At 28.9% G+C, this 27,581-nt stretch overlaps 2 protein-coding genes across 7 annotated transcripts; one reads left to right on the top strand and one right to left on the bottom strand.

The window, feature by feature from the left end:
* Positions 1-21,621: 21,621 nt before the first annotated feature.
* On the top strand, positions 21,622-22,963 carry mRpL2 (mitochondrial ribosomal protein L2). The gene is made up of 2 exons (XM_015317758.2): positions 21,622-21,880; positions 22,144-22,963. Exons 1-2 carry the CDS (start codon positions 21,646-21,648, stop codon positions 22,827-22,829), a joined length of 921 nt encoding a protein of 306 aa, XP_015173244.1. The 5' UTR covers positions 21,622-21,645; the 3' UTR covers positions 22,830-22,963.
* Positions 22,964-23,119: 156 nt separating this feature from the next.
* Positions 23,120-25,970, bottom strand: Sfxn1-3 (Sideroflexin-1-3). Of its 6 annotated transcripts, none has more exons than XM_015317893.2 (5): positions 25,318-25,543; positions 25,038-25,212; positions 24,623-24,799; positions 23,850-24,238; positions 23,120-23,482 (listed from the first exon to the last, which is right to left on the bottom strand). In XM_015317893.2, the coding sequence occupies exons 2-5, from the start codon at positions 25,193-25,195 to the stop codon at positions 23,238-23,240; spliced, it is 969 nt and encodes a 322-aa protein (XP_015173379.1). In that variant the 5' UTR covers positions 25,196-25,212; positions 25,318-25,543; the 3' UTR covers positions 23,120-23,237. The 6 variants fall into 6 exon arrangements, with proteins under 6 accessions (XP_015173379.1, XP_015173377.1, XP_015173378.1 ...); XM_015317891.2 differs by having other exon boundaries at positions 25,038-25,269; positions 25,318-25,542; XM_015317892.2 differs by having other exon boundaries at positions 25,038-25,222; positions 25,318-25,542.
* Positions 25,971-27,581: the final 1,611 nt, after the last annotated feature.

Here is a 27,581-nt window from a genome sequence, read left to right as displayed (position 1 = left end):
TCGATTTAAACAAATTTGTTAATCAATGTAAATCCTTGCTGCCCTCATTGATAAATTAATTAATTATGTATTTAGTTTAACTCGTTTTATTTATATTAATTAAAAATATGATTTTAATGTAACTTATAAGCATAAGTTCAGAATTTTAGAAATCATTCATTTATATATTAATAATTATATTCAATACCAAAGTTAATTAAAAAATAAACTCAATGCATTATGCATTCGAATTGAAATTTAGTCTTTTTAAAAATTACACACATTGAAATTGGTAATTTTTAATGTTCTGAAAAAAAAAACAAGAAAATATTAATACACAATGCATAAATCAAATGTTTACAAGAAAGAAAAAACAAGTAGAAAATAAGTGAAAGAAGTAGGAAAGATGTGATGGCTGCTAAGTAAAATTTTAGGTTAGAAACAACCTGTAAATATAATAAAAGTTATTAAAAAAACATTATAAGGTAATTAGTTTCTATAAATGAAATGGTGTAATAAGTAACCAAGAAAAGAAATAAATAAAAAATATGATAATTTGTAAAGTTCAAAGAAACTGATTACACTTATAATGTTTATGGTAAGCGGTCTTTGGCTGGATTTTACTTGCAATGGAATGTAAAACATATAAAAATATGTTAAACATTATATTGAAAGTAAAATACCATTGCCCGGGTCTAACCACGTGGAGGTAACCGCTTCTGAAGACCCAAGAGGGATGTGCATCCTAAAGATGCCGACATCCGAATATCATTCAAAGGAATAAACCTAACTCTTAGGCCCCACCATAAGAGTACCACCATAAAAAATCTTTAGAATTATTTTTATTATTTTGTAAATATCAAAAAATATAAAATGATAAACAAGGAGTGTAAACCTGAAAAGAAATTCAATAGAAATTCGATAGATCAATCATCGATGTTAGTTGAAACTAACACACCCTAGAATAATTTCAATATATGCACATATGCAAATTAAAAATTATAAAAATTTTATATTTAATTATTTTTAATGTACCTAAAATATAATATAATAAAAATAAATATATATAATATTAGATGGTACACCTGTAAAACAAAAAAAAAGATATTAAATGCTACCTGCAGAACAAAAAAAGATATTAGATGCTAACTGAAAAAAGAATTAAAATACTTCAGTTATTTTTAAAAATAATTATTTGATATTACCCTTTACTCCATTTGGATAGAATTTTACATCATAGTTCATCCTACTAACAAAATATTTAAAAAAATAGGAAAGTTATGGTTCGTGAGTGAAATTCTAGGTAAGGGACATGATTTCTCCCAATTATTGGAGGTAGGACAAAATCATGGCTCGCGTAGGGCAGGGTCGCATCCCTGAAGTAGACCTTTCTTTGTGAAGAAACCAAAGAAAGAATCTACCCGCTACCCATTTAAAATAAGAACGTGAAAAAGAAAAAGAAAAGATTATTTTGGGGGTCTGAAAAGATGCAATGAATGCATCGAAGGGAAAGTTTCTGATGAAAAATCCGATGCACTTACAAGTGCATTAAAATTAATCATATTCTGAAACAAAATAAAATGAAAATTAAGTTCTTAATACCTAGAAAATAAAAGATATATTAAAAAATATTATAAAATAATTAGTTTCTATGAATAAAATGAAGAATGAAGAAAGGTGTGGGATAATTGGAAATGAAAAAATGATATGATATTAAAGTGAGGGGGGATTCTAAATGGAATTGTAATCAATCAAATCAAATTTATCAAATACTCGATTTATTTTTGGCAATAAAAATCTCTGATAGAGTTGGTGATGGTAATTCCAACGATGTTCCCCTATAACAGAAAGAAAACTATATTAATTACTTCCATTCTTAAAAAACCACTAGAAATTATTGACGAGCAAAATAATAAAACAATCAAAATATCAAATGACCAACGAGCTATTCGCAAAGATTCAACCATGCTGTTGAATTTGCAAATAACTCATTGAGTCCATAGTTGCCCTCTTGAGCCACAATTAAGTGGGGGCCTCTTCGGCATTTTGCCTCTTCTTTCTTGATGCCTACTGTCGGACATTCCCTACGTGCGAGCATGAAAAGAATCATTGACCAAAAACGTCAATCGTTCCCAAAAAGTATTCTCATAATTTAGCATGTTACAACGATCAATGATATAGAATCAGAATCGTCCCTGATTCTAAATTATAAAATGAATAAAAAAAACCCGACCTAACCAACCCTAACACAACCCTGAAAATAAAAATGTGATTAGTAAAACATCCTGAGCTTCTTTTTACATAGAAAATAATTATTACCTTTTGATCGAGAGATATCTCTTCGTCGAAAGGAATATTATTAACTATGTAAATTATCGATTCTATTCTAATACCATACCGTTGTAACATGCCAAGTTATGGTCCTACAATTTAGAAACGACTTCAAGACATTTTCACCCAATTACTCTCAACTGCTTATAACATTAATATAAATGAAATACATTTCATATTACAATACCTATGAAATCATTTCATTTATTTTTCTATCATACATACCATTTTGCAAAATAATTCCGATGTTTGTTATAAATCTGTTAAATAATTATTACAAAATAAATTCGCGTTTTACCGTTAGCTATCCTAGCTCGTGGACAATCAATGAACTTAGAGTTCATCGACTGTGCACATGTTACACGAGCACATTTAATCGAATGTCCGAGCAGTTAATTAAGCTAATCCATGACACTTCGCACTATTACTATTACAAATAATAAAAACGAATTGAAATAAAAAAATAATACTAAAAATGCAATGCATATCTTTGCAATATTTTTATTTAATTTATATTGAATTATATCAAACATTTCAAATACAAAATCGCGATAGTGCGAAGTGTTAAACCTGTTATACTTAAAACTAAGTATCAAATTCATCAAAGATTTTGCGAATTTCATTTCGATGATATCTCGTTCGAGATAGAATCGAAGTAAAATTAAATCTTTCAAATGGTTGCAAATACCTTTGAATCATGATACATATCAAATATTCTAGAATTGTCACAAAATAAATTTACTAAGTAAGCATGATAGAATAAAAAGATATAATTTTGTGACAATTCTGTATAAACAAAACCCGGAGATGGGACTTTGCACTATTAAAGTGCAAGTGTACCATGTGCTTTTCCGGGGTCCTACATACTTAAAATTAAAGTTTCACATTCACTCAGTAAAAAACACATGCATACCCACCCACTCACTCCACGGTTCTCACACATACCACCAGGGTGCAAAAGCCTACACTAGAGAGCATGCCCCGGGGCACCTCCGTCACCCTAGTTCAACCACGTTTTCTAAACTTACATGCTAATAGGTTACGTACCAGTTGCTGTAATCGTCTGTCAAGGCTAGTGATTATTGCAAATAAAACTACTGCAAAAATACAAGTATACACTAGTATATGTGCATACTAGTTATATACGTGTATGTTTCCACAAATAAATGTGGGTGACTCTACTATGCAAAACGATTATTAAAAAAAAAAAAAAAATTCATACGCACGCGTGACTTTACAAGTTATTTTTATTTTAATAACTTTTTCAAAAATACGCGGTATTACACGTATCCCGAACGATGTACAATGCACCACCTACTACGCACACACAGGTGCACTGTACACCGTGCAATCACTAGCACAATGACAGCCGCCAAAGGAAAACTTAAAAACTAATAACCCATGCAATCTTTTTCTCACCCATACGTGTAACACCTGGGTAACACGCATAGATGAGAACAAAGCGTGCATAGGGGGGAGAAAAGGGGGTATTAGTACATTAGTTGCTGAAAATCCTAATCTAAAAAATTGATTAATACATTTAAATATTCTGAAATAAATCTAAGCGGGCTATGACTCTACAAGTCTTTAAGACTTTCAAAAAAAAAAACATATTAAAAATTGAAAATAATTAAAAAACCTCGGACGACTCCTTTGATTAAGTTGGCTGTTCTAATTAAAGAACTGGGCTTTTTACAGCCGCCACTTAATTGCCAGAGTCTATCCGTTCGCGAAAGGGGTTTGTCTTCTTGCTCATTTATTTATAATACCGAAATGAATCGCGATTAAATAAACTAAGTACGAAGTAATGCATGTAAGACATTTATTACATGCTTTATTAGTACGAAATCGAGTAAATTAATACTCGATTTCACCACTACTAAAACACGAATCAAACACGTAATCAAAAATAAAAGTGCATTTAATTAATTTGCACTGTTAATTAAAATGAATTTAACCGATAAGACAAGAAGACCTATCCTAAACTAATAAAACATACATACAATGAAATATACAGTTTCATGAGCCATTCCAAAAAAGGAATAACTCCTTTTTTGGAATAAACTCATGTGCTCGTCAATAATTTTTTTGGTAAAAATTACAACCAGTAGCTCGTGCCGATTGGGACCTTTCATCCTCGGCATGATTGAGCACCGGAGGGACTTTAAATAAAAACTCATGGTTTAAGAAGTTCTGCGATGGCTCCAAAACACTCCTACTTCGTAGCAAATGGTCCCAGCTGCATCCCTCGTCCACCAGGTCCATCGGAGAATTTCTTGATGCACTTTTCCTTGCACTCACTCACTCACTCGCGTGACTCTAATAACGCGATAAACGAATATAAGAAACTATAGATGAGTTTCTTATCGCGAAACCGAAATTTGTCTGATACGACGAACAACACTGACTCTACATACGCGTATTATTTGAATTTAATTTACGCCCGCCCGGTCACTGACTCTACTTCGCGATCGAAATTGTACTTTTTAATTAATCGAACAAACACTGACTCTACTTTAAAAAACTGCATTGCACGCAGTCAAATGCAAACACACGAAAATTTCACTCCCGGTCACTTCACTGACTCTACTTTCGCGAACAGTCTGTACGACTGTTATAAATAAAAAAAACAACTTTAAACGAACAAATACACTATTGTAATTAACTGCATTGCTCGCAGTTATAGATGATTCTAAATCCGTGATATAAAAATAATATAATATAAAAGAACAAACAATGACTCTATTTCGCGATAAAAATTTGATTTTAATTATTCGAACAAACACTGACTCTACTTTTACAACTGTATACCGGACAGTTGAAATATCAAAACCCGACACACGTCTTACCTGTGAACAAAAAACAAGAAAAATAAAACGATTAGAATCATTGTTATCATTTAAAAATCATATAAAATTATTATTGAAGAAATGTTTAATAGAAAAGTTAACTTACCTTTTCATCTTTTTAGATGATGCCTGACAGGTATCCCACCTTTAAAGATGACGATGCTGTAGACGGTTCAGACGACGGAGAAACTTCTACGTGTTTCTTATCGCGAACACGGCACTGACTCTACTTCGCGATTTAATTTTACTTTAATTAGTCGAACAAACACTGACTCTAATTTTTATTAACTGCATTGCACGCAGTCAAAAAATTCAAACACTTATACTGCTTACCCTTCTGAAATAAGAAAAAAGTACAAAACGATTAGAATCATTGTTATCATTTCAAAATTATAAGTAATTATTCAATTAAATGTTTAATATCAAAATTCATTTACCTTCTATCTTCAGTGATGAATGCCCAATGGGTCTCCTACCCTTAGGATGACGATGCGCACGCGTTTCAATCGAATAAAAGAAACTTTCGGAGTTTCTTTACCCGAACAAAACCGACATTTTGATATACGGCGAACAAACACTGACTCTAATTCGCGATTTTGTTGAACGATGCAAGCAAACGATCCCTTCATTGCCAACACGCACGATTGCAATGGTACTCTGAAACAGAAAAATGAAAAAGAACTATTAATATCATCGTCATAATATAAAATCACTTTGAAATTACCATCAAAATGTTTGATAGAAAAATTATACTTACTTGTAGTCTTCTGTGATGAATGCCCGATGGGTTTCCTACCCTTAAGATGACGTTGACCAGTAGACGGTAACGAAAATAAAAAACTATAATAAAGTTTTTTATTACAAACGCGAACACGAACGCGATCGCGACCGAGACGTGTTTTAAACCGACCGCACTACACGTCAAAAAATCGACTGAAAGAATGTACATGATTAAAATTACTACAAAATAAATCGAGTATTATTATGTGAAATATAATATGATGGTGAATATTTAAGGGAAAAAACAATGAGAGGAATGTGAATATGATATTAATTAGGAAAATGAAAGAAACCAATTATTATTATAATATTAATGATAAGCGGTCTTTAGCTAGATTTCACTTGCCATGGAATGTAAAGCATATTAAAATATGATAAACATTACACGGAAAGTAAAATACCATTGCCCAGGTCTAACCACGAGGAGGTAACCGCTTCTGAAGACCCAAGAGGGATGTGCATCCTAAAGATGCTCACATCCGAATATAATTCAAAGGAATAAACCTAACTCTTAGGCCCCACCATAAGAGTACCATCCAAAAAATCGTTAAAATTATTATCGAAAATACCAGAGAAAAATTTCAATATTAAAAAATACAAAATGAAAGACAAGGAGTGTAATCTGAAAAGAAATTCAATAAAATCATCGATGATACTTAAAACTAACACACCCTAGAATAACTTCAACTTATAGAAATACAATCTCTATACATTTATATACATAATTTTCAATCTCCATAAAATAAAGTATAATAATTAAAAAGAGTATACAATTATAAGTTGTACCATGGAATCTATAAATAAAGAAAATACTTTAAAAATAATTATCAAACACGTTCGATGCTAAAAGGAGAATTATATAAAGTTGCAAATTTTCATTTTATTTATACAAATAATTAATTTATACTATCCTACATTACCAAGTCCACTTCTGGTTCTTTTATGGTCCACCTTTGGTCCTCCTTTGTTCTTCCTTTGGTCCACCTGTCGTCGTCTCTTCACCATAGTCCAATCTGCAACAGAAAACAAAGGGATAAAAAAGAGTTAAAAAATAAAAGGGATAGGAAAAAAGGGGGATGGGTGTAACTTTTAAAGCGGAACTTTTCACGATTTTTTTTTTAAGTGGTTTCCCCCCGATTGGACTAGTCCACTGACTCTAAATTTAGGAGAAACCTACACTAAATGTTCAGTCCAACACCGTATACTATTGCGAACTTACAGAAATGAATCCTTGGGTCCGTCTAACAATTAGCGGAAGATGTTTTCCCTTACAATGAAGCTTCAGTTTCCCATACTAAATGCATATCTATCTATGCATATCAAAAAGCCAAAAAAAGAAAAAAAAGACGGTAGTTCCAGCTTAAAAGTCAAATGAACATGATTCTATCTTTGGGAGTAAGAAGATAGAATCATGGCTCGCGTGGGCAGGGTCGCATCCCTGAAGTAAATTCTTTATTTGTAAATGGTACCACCCTTTACGAACAAAAAATTTACCCGCTACCCATTAAACCACTTCTGAAACAGAAATTTTTAATGAATATTAATACAATGTTATTTGCAATGTAAGTAATTGGAGTATTTTATATTACCTTCCGATATAGGAACGCAATCAAGTTGAAGACAGTTATCTGATAAACTGTAAAAATAAATTCATATAAAAATTATTTTTTATTCAAAGTATGTTAATAGGTATGTAACATTTAAACCAATGTATATGCGTTGAAACAATCTGAATAATAATTAAAGTGTATTAGAATAATGAAATAAGTGTTAAATAATCGAAAAGGATTCGTATTGTAGTTTAAAAGCACTGTGTATATGATAGGTGGACCATCTTCCTCGAAATTTCCCTTCAGACTGTCATTATTCTCTAAAACAAAACATTAATTAGAAAGTTGTTTATATGACTTTGTTTTATTTCGAGCATGTGTGCAACGGTAATAATAATTCTAATAAAGAAAATTCAATATTATAACTTACAGATTTTATTCTTTTATTCATTCTAACGTATATAATTTATTGTTCATGCGCAGTGATGACTTCGAGTGTTAAATTATGCTGTAATATAAGAAGGGTGTATTAGAATATTAAAATAATTGTTAATTAATCGATATAAGTATCAATTATTGTTTAAAAGTACGAGATATATTTTCGGAGTACCTTCCTCTTCGAAATTCGCTTGCAGACTGACCCATTGTTCTCTAAAACAAAACTTTGATTAGAAGGTTGTTTATGATTTCTCTTATGTTGATTATTTCTGCAACGGTAATTAAAATTCTAATAAAGAAAATTCAATATTATAACGTACAGATTTTATTATTTTATTCATTCTAACGTAATTAATTTATTGTTCATGTGCAGTGATGACTTCGAGTGCTAAATAATGCTGTAATATAAGTAGAGTGTATTAGAGTATTAAAATAATTGTTAAATAATTGATAGAAGTATCGATTATTGTTTAAAAGTACGAGATATATTATTGGAGTACCTTCCTCTTCGAAATTCGCTTGCAGACTGACCCATTGTTCTCTAAAACAAAACTTTGATTAGAAGGTTGTTTATGATTTCTCTTATGTTGATTATTTCTGCAACGGTAATTAAAATTCTAATAAAGAAAATTCGATATTATAACGTACAGATTTTATTATTTTATTCATTCTAACGTAATTAATTTATTGTTCATGTGCAGTGATGACTTCGAGTGCTAAATAATGCTGTAATATAAGTAGAGTGTATTAGAGTATTAAAATAATTGTTAAATAATTGATAGAAGTATCGATTATTGTTTAAAAGTACGAGATATATTATTGGAGTACCTTCCTCTTCGAAATTCACTTATAGACTGACCCAATGTTCTCTAAAACAAAACTTTGATTAGAAAGTTGTTTATGATTTTTCTTATGTTGTTTATTTTTGCAACCATAATTAAAATTCTAATAAAGAAAATTCAATATTATAACGTTCAGATTTGAACATTCTTTTCATTCTAATATAATTATTTTATTGTTCATGCGCAGTGATGACTTCGAGAGTAAAATTATGCTGTAATCTAAGAAGAGTGTTTTAGAATATTAAAATAATTGTTAATTAATCGATAGAAGTATCGATTATCGTTTAAAAGTACGGAATAAATTTTCGGAGTACCTTCCTCTTCGAAATACACTAATAGACTGAGCTGTTGTTCTCTAAAACAAAACATTGATTAGAAAGTTGTTTATATGACTTCATATATGTTGATCATGTGTGCAACGGTAATTATAATTCTAATAAAGAAAATTCAATATTATAACGTTCCGATTTTAATATTCTTTTTATTCTAATGTAATTTTATTTATTGTTCATGCGCAGTGATGACTTCGAGTGTTAAATTATGCTGTAATACAGGTAGAGTGTATAAGAATATTAAAATAATTGTTAATTAATCGATAAAAGTATCACTTATTGTTTAAAAGTACGGAATATATTTTCGGAGTACCTTCCTCTTCGAAATACACTTATAGACTGAAGTGTTGTTCTCTAAAACAAAACTTTAATTAGAAAGTTGTTTATGATTTTTCTTATGTTGATTATTTCTGCAATGGTAATAAAAATTCTAATAAAGAAAATTCAATATTATAACGTTCAGATTTGAACATTCTTTTCATTCTAATATAATTATTTTATTGTTCATGCGCAGTGATTACTCTGAGGTTAAAAATTTCTTGTAATATAAGTAGAGTGTATTAGAATATTAAAATAATTGTTAATTAATCGATAGAAGTATCGATTATTGTTTAAAAGTACGAAATATATTTTCGGAGTACCTTCCTCTTCGAAATACACTTAAAGACTAAGCCGTTGTTCTCTGCAAAAAAATTATCTTTAGAAAGGTATGATATTTCCTTTCAATTGCAGACTTGTTTGAAATTAACATATTGTGAGATAGTAGAAACCTGCATTAAAAAATAAAATATGCAATATAACAAAAATAATTTTATCCTGAAATTAAATAAAATAAATATTACAATAAAAGATTTCTTGTTTTATCGGTGTAATGCCTGTAACATTATAAAAGTTATTAAAAATCATTATAAGGTAATTAGTTTCTGGAGATGAAATGGATAGAAGGAGCCAAGGACAGGAATAAAAATACGTTCATTGGAAAATTACAGAAACTAATTACAATTATAATGTTTATGGCAAGCGGTCTTTGGCTGGATTTTACTTGCAATGAAATGTAAAACATATCAAAATATGTTAAACATTACATGGAAAGTAAAATACCATTGCCCAGGTCTAACCACGAGGAGGTAACCGCTTCTGAAGACCCACGAGGGATGTGCATCCTAAAGATGCTCACATCCGAATATAATTCAAAGGAATAAATCTAACTCTTAGGCCCCACCATAAGAGTACCATACGAAAAATCGTTAAAATTATTATCGAAAATACCAGAGAAAAATTTCAATATTAAAAAATACAAAATGAGATAAACAAGGAGTGTAATCTGAAAAGAAATTCAATAGAATCATCGATGATATTTAAAACTAACACACCCTAGAATAACTTCAACTTATAGAAATACAATCTATATACATTTATATACATAATTTTCAATCTCCATAAAATAAAGTATAATAATTAAAAAGAGTATACAATTATAAGTTGTACCATGGAATCTATAAATAAAGAAAATACATTAAAAATAATTATCAAACACGTTCGATGCTAAAAGGAGAATTATATAAAGTTGCAAATTTTCATTTTATTTATACAAATAATTATTTTATACTATTCTACATTACCAAGTCCACTTAATGTTCCTTTATAGTCCGTCTTTATGATCCTCTTTTCGTCCACCTGTGGTCGTTTCCTTACCATAGTTCAATCTGCAACAGAAAACAAACGGATAAAAAAGAGTTAAAAAATAAAAGGGAAAGGAAAAAGGGAGGATGGGTGTAACTTTTAAAGCGGAACTTTTCACGATTTTTTTTTTAAGTGGTTTCCCCCCGATTGGACTAGTCCACTGATTCTAAATTTAGGAGAAACCTACACTAAATGTTCAGTCCAACACCGTATACTATTGCGAACTTACGGAAAATAATCCTTGGGTCCGTCTAACAATTAGCGGAAGATGTTTTCCCTTACAATGAAGCTTCAGTTTCCCATACTAAATGCATATCTATCTATGCATATCAAAAAGCCAAAAAAGAAAAAAAGAAAAAAAAAGACGGTAGTTCCAGCTTAAAAGTTAAATGAACATGATTCTATCCTTGGGAGTAAGAAGATAGAATCATGGCTCGCGTGGGCAGGGTCGCATCCCTGAAGTAAATTCTTTATTTGTAAATGGTACCACCCTTTACGAACAAAAAATTTACCCGCTACCCATTAAACCACTTCTGAAACAGAAATTTTTAATGAATATTAATACAATGTTATTTGCAATGTAAGTAATTGGAGTATTTTATATTACCTTCCGATATAGGAACGCAATCAAGTTGAAGACAGTTATCTGATAAATTGAAAAAATAAATTCATATTAAAATTATTTTCTATTCAAAGTATGTTAATAGGTATGTAACGTTAAAATTATGTATATGCGTTGAAACAATCTGATAAAAAATTAAAGTATATTAAAATAATGAAATAATTGTTAAATAATCGATAGAAGTATCGATTATTATTTAAAAGTACGGAATAAATTTTCGGAGTACCTTCCTCTTCGAAATGCACTAACAGACTGAGCTATTGTTCTCTAAAACAAAACATTGATTAGTAAGTTGTTTATATGACTTCATATATGTTGATCATGTGTGCAACGGTAATTATAATTCTAATAAAGAAAATTCAATATTATAACGTTCAAATTTTAACATTCTGTTTATTCTAATGTATATAATTCATTGTTCATGCGCAGTGATGACTTCGGGGGTAAAAATTATGCTGTAATCTAAGAAGAGTGTATTAGAATATTAAAATAATTGTTAATTAATCGATAGAAGAATAGATTATTGTTTAAAAGTACGGAATATATTTACGGAGTACCTTCCTCTTCGAAATACCCTTATAGACTGAAGTGTTGTTCTCTAAAACAAAACTTTGATTAGAAAGTTGTTTATGATTTTTCTTATGTTGATTATTTGTGCAACGGTAATTAAAATTCTAATAAAGAAAACTCAAAATTATAACGTTCAGATTTGAACATTCTTTTCATTCTAATATAATTAATTTATTGTTCATGCGCAGTGATGACTACGAGTGTTAAATTATGCTGTAATATAGGTAGAGTGTATAGGAATATTAAAATAATTGTTAATTAATCGATAAAAGTATCGATTATTGTTTAAAAGTACGGAATATATTTACGGAGTACCTTCCTCTTCGAAATACCCTTATAGACTGAAGTGTTGTTCTCTAAAACAAAACTTTGATTAGAAAGTTGTTTATGATTTTTCTTATGTTGATTATTTGTGCAACGGTAATTAAAATTCTAATAAAGAAAACTCAAAATTATAACGTTCAGATTTGAACATTCTTTTCATTCTAATATAATTAATTTATTGTTCATGCGCAGTGATGACTACGAGTGTTAAATTATGCTGTAATATAGGTAGAGTGTATAGGAATATTAAAATAATTGTTAATTAATCGATAAAAGTATCGATTATTGTTTAAAAGTACGGAATATATTTACGGAGTACCTTCCTCTTCGAAATACCCTTATAGACTGAAGTGTTGTTCTCTAAAACAAAACTTTGATTAGAAAGTTGTTTATGATTTTTCTTATGTTGATTATTTGTGCAACGGTAATTAAAATTCTAATAAAGAAAATTCAAGATTATAACGTTCAGATTTGAACATTCTTTTCATTCTAATATAATTAATTTATTGTTCATGCGCAGTGATGACTTCGAGTGTTAAATTATGCTGTAATATAGGTAGAGTGTATAAGAATATTAAAATAATTGTTAATTAATCGATAAAAGTATCGATTATTGTTTAAAAGTACGGAATATATTTACGGAGTACCTTCCTCTTCGAAATACACTTATAGACTGAAGTGTTGTTCTCTAAAACAAAACTTTGATTAGAAAGTTGTTTATGATTTTTCTTATGTTGATTATTTGTGCAACGGTAATTAAAATTCTAATAAAGAAAATTCAAGATTATAACGTTCAGATTTGAACATTCTTTTCATTCTAATATAATTAATTTATTGTTCATGCGCAGTGATGACTTCGAGTGTTACATTATGCTGTATTATAAGAAGGGTGTATTAGAATTTTAAAATAATTGTTAATTAATTGATAGAAGTATCGATTATTGTTCAAAAGTACGAGATAAACTATTGGAGTACCTTTCTCTTCGAAATTCACTTATAGACTGAGCCGTTGTTCTCTAAAACAAAACATTAATTAGAAAGTTGTTTATATGACTTTGTTTTATTTCGAGCATGTGTGCAACGGTAATAATAATTCTAATAAAGAAAATTCAATAATATAACGTTTAGATTTTATTATTTTATTCATTCTAACGTATATAATTTATTGTTCATGTGGAGTGGTGACTTCGAGGGTTCAATTGCCTTGTAATATAAGTAGAGTGTATTAGAATATTAAAATAATTGTTAATTAATCGATATAAGTATCAATTATTGTTTAAAAGTACGAGATATATTTTCGGAGTACCTTCCTCTTCGAAATTCGCTTGCAGACTGACCCATTGTTCTCTAAAACAAAACTTTGATTAGAAGGTTGTTTATGATTTCTCTTATGTTGATTATTTCTGCAACGGTAATTAAAATTCTAATAAAGAAAATTCAATATTATAACGTACAGATTTTATTATTTTATTCATTCTAACGTAATTAATTTATTGTTCATGTGCAGTGATGACTTCGAGTGCTAAATAATGCTGTAATATAAGTAGAGTGTATTAGAGTATTAAAATAATTGTTAAATAATTGATAGAAGTATCGATTATTGTTTAAAAGTACGAGATATATTATTGGAGTACCTTCCTCTTCGAAATTCGCTTGCAGACTGACCCATTGTTCTCTAAAACAAAACTTTGATTAGAAGGTTGTTTATGATTTCTCTTATGTTGATTATTTCTGCAACGGTAATTAAAATTCTAATAAAGAAAATTCGATATTATAACGTACAGATTTTATTATTTTATTCATTCTAACGTAATTAATTTATTGTTCATGTGCAGTGATGACTTCGAGTGCTAAATAATGCTGTAATATAAGTAGAGTGTATTAGAGTATTAAAATAATTGTTAAATAATTGATAGAAGTATCGATTATTGTTTAAAAGTACGAGATATATTATTGGAGTACCTTCCTCTTCGAAATTCACTTATAGACTGACCCAATGTTCTCTAAAACAAAACTTTGATTAGAAAGTTGTTTATGATTTTTCTTATGTTGTTTATTTTTGCAACCATAATTAAAATTCTAATAAAGAAAATTCAATATTATAACGTTCAGATTTGAACATTCTTTTCATTCTAATATAATTATTTTATTGTTCATGCGCAGTGATGACTTCGAGAGTAAAATTATGCTGTAATCTAAGAAGAGTGTTTTAGAATATTAAAATAATTGTTAATTAATCGATAGAAGTATCGATTATCGTTTAAAAGTACGGAATAAATTTTCGGAGTACCTTCCTCTTCGAAATACACTAATAGACTGAGCTGTTGTTCTCTAAAACAAAACATTGATTAGAAAGTTGTTTATATGACTTCATATATGTTGATCATGTGTGCAACGGTAATTATAATTCTAATAAAGAAAATTCAATATTATAACGTTCCGATTTTAATATTCTTTTTATTCTAATGTAATTTTATTTATTGTTCATGCGCAGTGATGACTTCGAGTGTTAAATTATGCTGTAATACAGGTAGAGTGTATAAGAATATTAAAATAATTGTTAATTAATCGATAAAAGTATCACTTATTGTTTAAAAGTACGGAATATATTTTCGGAGTACCTTCCTCTTCGAAATACACTTATAGACTGAAGTGTTGTTCTCTAAAACAAAACTTTAATTAGAAAGTTGTTTATGATTTTTCTTATGTTGATTATTTCTGCAATGGTAATAAAAATTCTAATAAAGAAAATTCAATATTATAACGTTCAGATTTGAACATTCTTTTCATTCTAATATAATTATTTTATTGTTCATGCGCAGTGATTACTCTGAGGTTAAAAATTTCTTGTAATATAAGTAGAGTGTATTAGAATATTAAAATAATTGTTAATTAATCGATAGAAGTATCGATTATTGTTTAAAAGTACGAAATATATTTTCGGAGTACCTTCCTCTTCGAAATACACTTAAAGACTAAGCCGTTGTTCTCTGCAAAAAAATTATCTTTAGAAAGGTATGATATTTCCTTTCAATTGCAGACTTGTTTGAAATTAACATATTGTGAGATAGTAGAAACCTGCATTAAAAAATAAAATATGCAATATAACAAAAATAATTTTATCCTGAAATTAAATAAAATAAATATTACAATAAAAGATTTCTTGTTTTATCGGTGTAATGCCTGTAACATTATAAAAGTTATTAAAAATCATTATAAGGTAATTAGTTTCTGGAGATGAAATGGATAGAAGGAGCCAAGGACAGGAATAAAAATACGTTCATTGGAAAATTACAGAAACTAATTACAATTATAATGTTTATGGCAAGCGGTCTTTGGCTGGATTTTACTTGCAATGAAATGTAAAACATATCAAAATATGTTAAACATTACATGGAAAGTAAAATACCATTGCCCAGGTCTAACCACGAGGAGGTAACCGCTTCTGAAGACCCACGAGGGATGTGCATCCTAAAGATGCTCACATCCGAATATAATTCAAAGGAATAAATCTAACTCTTAGGCCCCACCATAAGAGTACCATACGAAAAATCGTTAAAATTATTATCGAAAATACCAGAGAAAAATTTCAATATTAAAAAATACAAAATGAGATAAACAAGGAGTGTAATCTGAAAAGAAATTCAATAGAATCATCGATGATATTTAAAACTAACACACCCTAGAATAACTTCAACTTATAGAAATACAATCTATATACATTTATATACATAATTTTCAATCTCCATAAAATAAAGTATAATAATTAAAAAGAGTATACAATTATAAGTTGTACCATGGAATCTATAAATAAAGAAAATACATTAAAAATAATTATCAAACACGTTCGATGCTAAAAGGAGAATTATATAAAGTTGCAAATTTTCATTTTATTTATACAAATAATTATTTTATACTATTCTACATTACCAAGTCCACTTAATGTTCCTTTATAGTCCGTCTTTATGATCCTCTTTTCGTCCACCTGTGGTCGTTTCCTTACCATAGTTCAATCTGCAACAGAAAACAAACGGATAAAAAAGAGTTAAAAAATAAAAGGGAAAGGAAAAAGGGAGGATGGGTGTAACTTTTAAAGCGGAACTTTTCACGATTTTTTTTTTAAGTGGTTTCCCCCCGATTGGACTAGTCCACTGATTCTAAATTTAGGAGAAACCTACACTAAATGTTCAGTCCAACACCGTATACTATTGCGAACTTACGGAAAATAATCCTTGGGTCCGTCTAACAATTAGCGGAAGATGTTTTCCCTTACAATGAAGCTTCAGTTTCCCATACTAAATGCATATCTATCTATGCATATCAAAAAGCCAAAAAAGAAAAAAAGAAAAAAAAAGACGGTAGTTCCAGCTTAAAAGTTAAATGAACATGATTCTATCCTTGGGAGTAAGAAGATAGAATCATGGCTCGCGTGGGCAGGGTCGCATCCCTGAAGTAAATTCTTTATTTGTAAATGGTACCACCCTTTACGAACAAAAAATTTACCCGCTACCCATTAAACCACTTCTGAAACAGAAATTTTTAATGAATATTAATACAATGTTATTTGCAATGTAAGTAATTGGAGTATTTTATATTACCTTCCGATATAGGAACGCAATCAAGTTGAAGACAGTTATCTGATAAATTGAAAAAATAAATTCATATTAAAATTATTTTCTATTCAAAGTATGTTAATAGGTATGTAACGTTAAAATTATGTATATGCGTTGAAACAATCTGATAAAAAAATTAAAGTATATTAAAATAATGAAATAATTGTTAAATAATCGATAGAAGTATCGATTATTATTTAAAAGTACGGAATAAATTTTCGGAGTACCTTCCTCTTCGAAATGCACTAACAGACTGAGCTATTGTTCTCTAAAACAAAACATTGATTAGTAAGTTGTTTATATGACTTCATATATGTTGATCATGTGTGCAACGGTAATTATAATTCTAATAAAGAAAATTCAATATTATAACGTTCAAATTTTAACATTCTGTTTATTCTAATGTATATAATTCATTGTTCATGCGCAGTGATGACTTCGGGGGTAAAAATTATGCTGTAATCTAAGAAGAGTGTATTAGAATATTAAAATAATTGTTAATTAATCGATAGAAGAATAGATTATTGTTTAAAAGTACGGAATATATTTACGGAGTACCTTCCTCTTCGAAATACCCTTATAGACTGAAGTGTTGTTCTCTAAAACAAAACTTTGATTAGAAAGTTGTTTATGATTTTTCTTATGTTGATTATTTGTGCAACGGTAATTAAAATTCTAATAAAGAAAACTCAAAATTATAACGTTCAGATTTGAACATTCTTTTCATTCTAATATAATTAATTTATTGTTCATGCGCAGTGATGACTACGAGTGTTAAATTATGCTGTAATATAGGTAGAGTGTATAGGAATATTAAAATAATTGTTAATTAATCGATAAAAGTATCGATTATTGTTTAAAAGTACGGAATATATTTACGGAGTACCTTCCTCTTCGAAATACCCTTATAGACTGAAGTGTTGTTCTCTAAAACAAAACTTTGATTAGAAAGTTGTTTATGATTTTTCTTATGTTGATTATTTGTGCAACGGTAATTAAAATTCTAATAAAGAAAACTCAAAATTATAACGTTCAGATTTGAACATTCTTTTCATTCTAATATAATTAATTTATTGTTCATGCGCAGTGATGACTACGAGTGTTAAATTATGCTGTAATATAGGTAGAGTGTATAGGAATATTAAAATAATTGTTAATTAATCGATAAAAGTATCGATTATTGTTTAAAAGTACGGAATATATTTACGGAGTACCTTCCTCTTCGAAATACCCTTATAGACTGAAGTGTTGTTCTCTAAAACAAAACTTTGATTAGAAAGTTGTTTATGATTTTTCTTATGTTGATTATTTGTGCAACGGTAATTAAAATTCTAATAAAGAAAATTCAAGATTATAACGTTCAGATTTGAACATTCTTTTCATTCTAATATAATTAATTTATTGTTCATGCGCAGTGATGACTTCGAGTGTTAAATTATGCTGTAATATAGGTAGAGTGTATAAGAATATTAAAATAATTGTTAATTAATCGATAAAAGTATCGATTATTGTTTAAAAGTACGGAATATATTTACGGAGTACCTTCCTCTTCGAAATACACTTATAGACTGAAGTGTTGTTCTCTAAAACAAAACTTTGATTAGAAAGTTGTTTATGATTTTTCTTATGTTGATTATTTGTGCAACGGTAATTAAAATTCTAATAAAGAAAATTCAAGATTATAACGTTCAGATTTGAACATTCTTTTCATTCTAATATAATTAATTTATTGTTCATGCGCAGTGATGACTTCGAGTGTTACATTATGCTGTATTATAAGAAGGGTGTATTAGAATTTTAAAATAATTGTTAATTAATTGATAGAAGTATCGATTATTGTTCAAAAGTACGAGATAAACTATTGGAGTACCTTTCTCTTCGAAATTCACTTATAGACTGAGCCGTTGTTCTCTAAAACAAAACATTAATTAGAAAGTTGTTTATATGACTTTGTTTTATTTCGAGCATGTGTGCAACGGTAATAATAATTCTAATAAAGAAAATTCAATAATATAACGTTTAGATTTTATTATTTTATTCATTCTAACGTATATAATTTATTGTTCATGTGGAGTGGTGACTTCGAGGGTTCAATTGCCTTGTAATATAAGTAGAGTGTATTAGAATATTAAAATAATTGTTAATTAATCGATAGAAGCATCGATTATTGTTTAAAAGTACGGAATATACTTTCGGAGTACCTTCCTCTTCGAAATTCACTTATAGACTGACCCATTGTTCTCTAAAACAAAACTTTGATTAGAAAGTTGTTTATGATTTTTCTTATGTTGATTATTTCTGCAACGGTTATTAAAATTCTAATAAAGAAAATTCAATATTATAACGTACAGATTTTATTATTTTATTTATTCTAATGTAATTAATTTATTGTTAATGCACAGTGATGACTTCGAGGGTTCAATTGCCTTGTAATATAAGTAAAGTGTATTAGAATATTAAAATAATTGTTAATTAATCGAAAAGAATTTGTATTGTTGTTTAGAAGCACTGTGTATATGTTAGGTGGACCGTCTTCCTCGAAATTTCTCTTCAGACTGACCCATTGTTCTCTAAAACAAAACTTTGATTAGAAAGTTGTTTATGATTTTTCTTAGGTTGATTATTTCTGCAACGGTTATTAAAATTCTAATAAAGAAAATTCAATATTATAACGTACAGATTTTATTATTTTATTCATTCTAATGTATAAATTATTGTTCATGTGCAGTGATGACTTTGAGAGTAAAATTATGCTGTAATATAAGAAGAGTGTATTAGAATATTAAAATAATTGTTAATTAATCGATAGAAGCATCGATTATTGTTTAAAAGTACGGAATATATTTTCGGAGTACTTTCCTCTTCGAAATTCACTTGCAGACTGACCCATTGTTCTCTAAAACAAAACTTTGATTAGAAAGTTGTTTATGATTTTTCTTATGTTGATTATTTCTGCAACGGTTATTAAAATTCTAATAAAGAAAATTCAATATTATAACGTACAGATTTTATTATTTTATTTATTCTAATGTAATTAATTTATTGTTAATGCACAGTGATGACTTCGAGAGTTCAATTGCCTTGTAATATAAGTAGAGTGTATTAGAATATTAAAATAATTGTTAATTAATCGAAAAGAATTTGTATTGTTGTTTAGAAGCATTGTGTATATGTTAGGTGGACCGTCTTCCTCGAAATTTCCCTTCAGACTGAGTCATTATTCTCTAAAACAAAACATTAATTAGAAAGTTGTTTATATGACTTTGTTTTATGTCGAGCATGTGTGCAACGGTAATAATAATTCTTATAAAGAAAATTTAATATTATAATGTTCAGATTTTATAATTTTATTCATTCTAACGTATATAATTTATTGTTCATGCGCAGTGATGACTTCGAGAGTAAAATTATGCTGTAATCTAAGAAGAGTGTATTAGAATATTAAAATAATTGTTAATTAATCGATAGAAGTATCGATTATTGTTTAAAAGTACGAAAAATATTTTCGGAGTACCTTCCTCTTCGAAATTCACTTATAGACTGACCCATTGTTCTCTATAACAAAACATTAATTAGAAAGTTGTTTATATGACTTTGTTTTATTTCGAGCATGTGTGCAACGGTAATAATAATTCTAATAAAGAAAATTCAATATTATAACGTACAGATTTTATTATTTTATTCATTCTAATGTATATAATTTATTGTTCATGCGCAGTGATGACTTCGAGAGTAAAATTATGCTGTAATCTAAGAAGAGTGTTTTAGAATATTAAAATAATTGTTAATTAATCGATAGAAGTATCGATTATTGTTTAAAAGTACGAAATATATTTTCGGAGTACCTTCCTCTTCGAAATTCACTTATAGACTGACCCATTGTTCTCTATAACAAAACATTAATTAGAAAGTTGTTTATATGACTTTGTTTTATTTCGAGTATGTGTGCAACGGTAATAATAATTCTAATAAAGAAAATTCAATAATTTAATTTATATTTATAAATATATACTTTTATGCAAATAGTGATACTTGTTTAATTGATATTAACTAAATTTTTATGATTATAATATAAATCAAGAACACTATCAAATAAATAGTTGAATACTTTGATACATTTAATAAATATTTAATAACTTTTATTTTTAATTGAATCAATTCTTATAGATTATTATATATTCTTTTTATATTTAACATTTATTCTTTATGATAACATATCTTTTTATGTTTTTATTTTATTATACAATAATATAACTATATTACGTATACCATAAAAGAATACTGTGTGTGTTTTTATGAATATGTCTATTCATATGAATAGATTCTTTGATAGGATTGTATCGTCATCGCATTATGTAGATTGTTTCTTTAGAGTAAAGGTAATATTAGACTGAATTTTATTTTATGATTTTTATTTAAAGGATGCGACTTGCTTTTCTTAGTTGTACACTTCTCAACGGCTACGTACCGACTAGTAACTGCTTCTTGTAAGCCTGGTTCCCTAGCCTTCTAGTAACCTTAGATGGCGCGACCTTCTGTCGTACCGCTACAATTAACTAACTACTATCGCCCACTAGTGGTCACACTGGTAACTAATATGTATTTGGTTAGGAAAAGTATGTACGTACTTCTGTATTCTTTGCAATAAGTTTAGATCTGTTAACGATCGAGCGTGACATATTGTACAACTTTACTTTTCCTCCATAGATGGAGCCAGATTCGACTGTTAAAAATGTCTGCCTTAACGTTACTGCGCCGTGTTGTCGGTGAACAAATATTTAATTCTTTTGCTAAATCGACACCGATCTCCTGTCAATTACAATCTAAAAGAAATCGTTGGAAATTAGTTAAACTTCCAGAACCAGATGATCCAAGAACGTATTTTAAAAGAATCGTACATTACACAGATGAGTATACGATTGAACCATTAAAGGTTACAAATTTAGGTGGCAGAGATCCTGTAACAGGTAAATAAATATCTTTTTAGTTTTATCTTTAATTTATAGAAGGAAACAAATTTATATACAGATAATTATATGTTGTTATCAGTTTTGTTAGTATTATTTTATTAGGTTATTAAATAAAATTGAACAATTATTTGTGACATCTATCTGTAATATATATGGTACTAAAATTTTGAAGTCTACGTTTCTTCATTAAAACTTATAATAAAAATATTATTTTCAATGAAATATTTTCTAACATATGAAATTTTTGTCTCATATTACAGGAAGAGTAGTAGTGAAAGGTCTTGGTGGTGGTATAAAACATAAATATCATTGGATAAAATGGACAAGAGATGGTCCTAGTGATTTAAACGAGAAACCTAAAGAGGAAAGAGTTCTTGAAGTTTTTAAGGATGGTTGCAGGACGTCTTTTGTTGCACTTGTTGGTTCTGGTGATGAATTGAAATACATTTTAGCTACAGAAAATATGAAACCTGGTGATATAATAAGAACACACAGAGGTATTCCACGTAATCCTGTAAGAGCAAATGAAGGGGATGCTTATCCTTTAGGTGCTTTACCAATTGGCACCAATGTATGTTGCGTTGAACGAAATCCTGGATCAGGATCAAAATATATACACTCGGCTGGAACCACAGGTAAAATAATTCAAGCTGATGGTCCAGATAGGATGGTTGTTCAAGTACCTAGCAAGAGAAAGTTTAGTTTTGATAGTAGATGTATGGCAGTGGTAGGACGTTTGTCAAATATCTTGCACGGTTCTACGCCAATTGGTAGCGCTCAAAAAAATCGCGAACTTGGTAATCGTCCAAGTAGTGGTCTTTGGCAACGAAAAACTGGAAGATTTGGAAGGAAGATAAAACCACCGAAAAAAGTTCAAAAGGTTGATGATAAAGGTAGGATTGTTCCAACTAAACCGATTGTTTGTAATTTACATGGTCTTAGTTAAATCACGTTATATTTATATTAACCTTATGATAAAAAAAAATATACATATATGTATAATATAAGCATATATATATATATATGCATATAAATATATACATGCAAGTAATAAAAAGTATTCTTTATGATTTATCACAATGATTGTTTTATTGTCTTCATTAGTTTTCTTTTTTTTTTTTTTTAATGCGAATATTTGAGATCAATGGTATATTTGATACTTAATATTTAAACATTAGATTATATTAACAACAGCCTAATTTATAAATGCAAATAGAAATTTGTATAAAATTCATCTATATCAAGAAATAATGAATTATTAATCTATTCAATCTACACTGATTAAATTAATACATTGTATTTTTTCATTATTAGGAACACAATTCGATGAATTTCTAATTCCAGACATTCTCGTTTATAAGCCTTTGTTATAATAAACCGTTTTAATATCAGGATCTTTAGATCTTATTTGTTTTTGCACATCAGGTTCCAATTTGTCGACGCTTATTGGTACTCGTTGAACAAAAAGAGCACAGCATAGTGGCGTAGCAAATGTTAAACAAATTCCACATATAATAACTTGAATCGGTGCTGAAGCCCATTTAGCATTTTTCAATAGATTACGTTTTTCTATGTAATTCATTAGGATCGGTGAGAGTACTGTAACAAAGATAATATAATTCTCTTATCATCTTATCTATCAAATCGTTCCATTTTCAAAATAATTATACATAGACGATATATTTTGTAATTGTATGTTATCTTACTGAATAATATATAATAAAAAAAATAAAATAAATAAAAAAAGGTAATAGAACAAGATGAATATATTATTCAATAAAATAGCACAAAATACGAACTATCATCGTTCATGTAAAACTTCTTAAAAAAAAAAACAATATAATATTAAGAAATATTTATAAACAATTTATAAATTATTATCTGATTTAAATACTACGCGTTTTAAATTACTATTGTGTTCAATCTTACAATTTAGATAGTAAATAATATTTATCTATTATCGTACCCATGCTAGGAGAAGCCATTAGAATACGCGATAACGTGACTGTAGCGATGGCCCTTTGAGCCGCTGATTTGCTCTTGCCGACCTCTTTGCCGGATTCGTTTTGTAACTCAATACCATTTTTAAGTTCAGTAATCCTCATTAATGGAATGTTAACGCAATTGGCGGCAGCCACAGCTGCTAATGGTACAAGACGTCCGGCCAAGGCCGGTCCACTTCGTGCCAGATTATTTAATGTTAGGGCTGTTATCACTGCTCCTCCAGTAGCACCGATGTAACTTTGAATTAATGTTTCTTTTGGTATTGGACTTTTACCACTGCGATTCGTATAATTTACTATAGCGTTGAACGATTGATTACACCATTGCCAAAATATTACTGCCGGTGTTGATCTATCAAATAAACAAAACAATTATTTCTTTTCATCATTAAATAGAGATACCAAAAAAAACAAAAAAAAGAAAATAACATCGAGTGTTGATCTAACAACGAGACAAATATTTTTTATCGTCTATCACGATGCGGTATATTCGATAACGTCACTCAATTTATTTCATTCTTCTCTTAATATATATATATATATATATTATTCATATGACTTCATTCGTAATGAAGTCAGAACGGAAAGAAGGAGAACAGGTCAAAAGTCGTAAACGAATCTTATCGTATGTTTCGAATTCTCGCGTTATTGACTAAATCAATCTAACAATAAGTATTAAATGTCTTCTATATATTCTTTAAACAGTTTCTCGTATGTTCCTTGTTCGTATACATACTTGTAAAACGTCATCATCAAACCGGTTATGGTCATGTTCATCGGCACTTGAGCACTCATGCGACCGATCAAAAGCATCTTTTCTCCAGTATCTGGATGATAAGCACTGTCGAATAAATATTTTTGTTCCCATAATTCTTCCTCGGTTATACCTAATTCCGTTAGAGAATCACCTTTCCTATAATTATACAAGATAAATATTAATATCACACACACACACACACAGATATTTATATAAATATATATATATTGTATAACGTAAACAAGCAGATTGAGTAATATCGAATAACGATACAAATCGTTAAATTCAAAAATTCATTTGAAATTGTTTAATAGATTGAGAGAGGGTAGGTAGAGAGGGAGGGAGGGGGGAAGGGTGGAGAACAAAAAAGAAAAGAAAGAAAAACAATAACTACCTGTATCTCGTAACGATGTCTTTAGCACGTTCGAGGGATTTGTTCGATGCAAAAATATTTAATGGATTTGTAACTGAAAGAAAGTGCAGTGCTCTACCACGATAAGTGCTCTGATCCCAATAAGGTTTTTCAATGTCGATTCTCTTTTCTTCAAGCATTTTGAAATCATACTCTCCTTCAATCATCTCAATTATTAAATGAATAAAATGACTACCTTAATTAACGAGTTTACCTACGACAGGTAGAAGATGATATGTGTTCTTTTCTTATATATATATACCTTGACGTATTTTTGCGTTGCACGTTAAAGTTGATCATAAAATCAATTATTATGATATACTTTTAAGAGTTATCACACTAAACGTACGCGAAGTCTACCACCGACTGAGAAACATTTCTCGTCCTGTGTTGCCTTCCTTCCTTCCTTACTTTTTTTTTCTTTCTTTCTTCCTTCCTTCATTCCATTCCTTTTCCAAACCCCGTTCTCTTCTTCTCCTTATCCCACTCTCGATTACTATAACCCGACCCATTCGTTGTTCCCTCTCTCTCTTTCTCTCTCTCTCTCTCTCTCTCTCCCTCTCTTTGGAGTCTGGTTTTCCTCATCGATAAGTTTTGAACGCGTGCGCAAATCACATCGTACATAACACACTTGAAAAGCGGCCGCGTTTGGTCGCCATTACGCGAGATGGAAGTGTTTTTATTGTTTGTTGTTAGAGGTTGTTAATAAATTTCGATTATAAATTTATCGAATCCTTTTGTCCCCTTTTACTCAATCTCTTTTTGAATATATTTGTCTATTGTTTTTAATGATCATATGACTTTTTATTATTTTATCTGCAGCTAATTGCAAGCTTTGAAGATGTTTTATACTTTTGGACTGATATTGGTTTTAGTAAAATGTACACAAAAAAATAGGCTTTTAAGTATACGACGATGAAATAATGTTAAATATACTAAATACATTAAGTATTTTGTTTATAAATAAAATTAACACTAAATAAAATCTAATTGAGATTTACATTAATTAGAATTTTGTTTGTTTTTGTTAAAGAATCCTTGAAATATTTCATCGTAGTTACAAGTTATTCATTTAAATTAAATATAAAATTGGTAAATCTCGTGTGTTTTTTTTTATTTATTTATTTATTTGATAAAATCATTGACACACACACACACAGTGTTTTAACTTTTTATTTATTATTATTATATTTTTTTTAATTTTTACTCCTTAGTATTAGATACAAATAAAAAAGCACAACTCGTCAAACGTACTTGTGATTTTCGAAAGGGGAACGAGAATGGAAAAAAAAACAAAAAAAAAAATAAAAAATCAAGACAATTTGTGTGTATGAAAGTATCAACTTACTTAGAATTAACTGTATGTGTTAAAATACAACTTGTCTGACTAAAGAAAGACTAAGGAAAGGCTTTCAAACGAACTTTCCACTTACAATGTTGGTATATGATTTACACCTCTTAACACGGCTTGACATTGAATTGTAAATGTTTTTTGTTTTTTTTTTGTTTTTTTTTTTTTTTCATCTGTTTTAACCGTTTAATTTATACAGCATTTATACAAGTCATGAGCCTTGACAGCAAAACTTTTTTCCCCCAAATAATAATAATATTACAGAATATACTGTATAATATTATCTTTCTGATGAACGACAAACCATTGGTTAATATTTGTGCATGGTAAATGTGAGAATATTCAATAAAATGAACTATGCACTCTAAAGACACGACCTTCTTTAGAAAATACGGTTAAGAGATTAACCAATGAATGAATGAATGAACGGTTTATGTTAATTTAATATATTGAAATTGTATTTTCTATACAAACATAATTATTATTCAATATTATTCAATGAAAGATAATATTATCATATTTTAACGAGGGTAAAATGTTTACAATAATTTCAAGTTAAAGTAAGAAATCATTTTCTAACGGGGAATTTAATATTTGTTGTTGTTGTTGCAATTAAATAGATGGGTACACACACACACACATCGAACGAATAATGAACAAAAACATATCCTAAATTGTCTGTGTCCCAAATAATAATAATAATAATAATAAGTTAGATATTTTCCAAGCTGAAAAATCGTATGATCCACTTATTCTCATTCCTATTACAGCTAACTCGTATAACTTTCACCGAAATAGCTGCGATTCGCATTACGATCAATTCGTTTCTTTCGTTAGGCTGATAGTTCAGTTCTTTTGTTTTTGTTTTATTATTTTTTATTTTTTTTTCTATGCATAATTATACAGCAGAAAGATGACATTAACGTTGGTCGGTCGAGAAAGAATCACGTTTTATTTCAAAGTAAAAACGTGTTTTGTGCCTACTCGTTGTCGTCCAAATTTTACGTTTTACCATCATCTTGTTGTTTAATAATTACGATCGACAGAAGAAATATATATGTTTACGTTCTACCGAGTAGATATAGTATTTGATTTTTTTTAATATAAATAGAGAAAGATTATTGAAACCTTTTTTTTTTTTTACAATGCAGAAAATCCAAGTAGCCCATATTTAT

This window comes from Polistes dominula, unplaced genomic scaffold, assembly GCF_049000335.1.
Source record: "Polistes dominula isolate Pdom_NZ unplaced genomic scaffold, Pdom_raw_medaka contig_24, whole genome shotgun sequence".
Taxonomy (NCBI): domain Eukaryota; kingdom Metazoa; phylum Arthropoda; class Insecta; order Hymenoptera; family Vespidae; genus Polistes; species Polistes dominula.
This window is presented reverse-complemented; position numbering and strand designations above follow the sequence as displayed.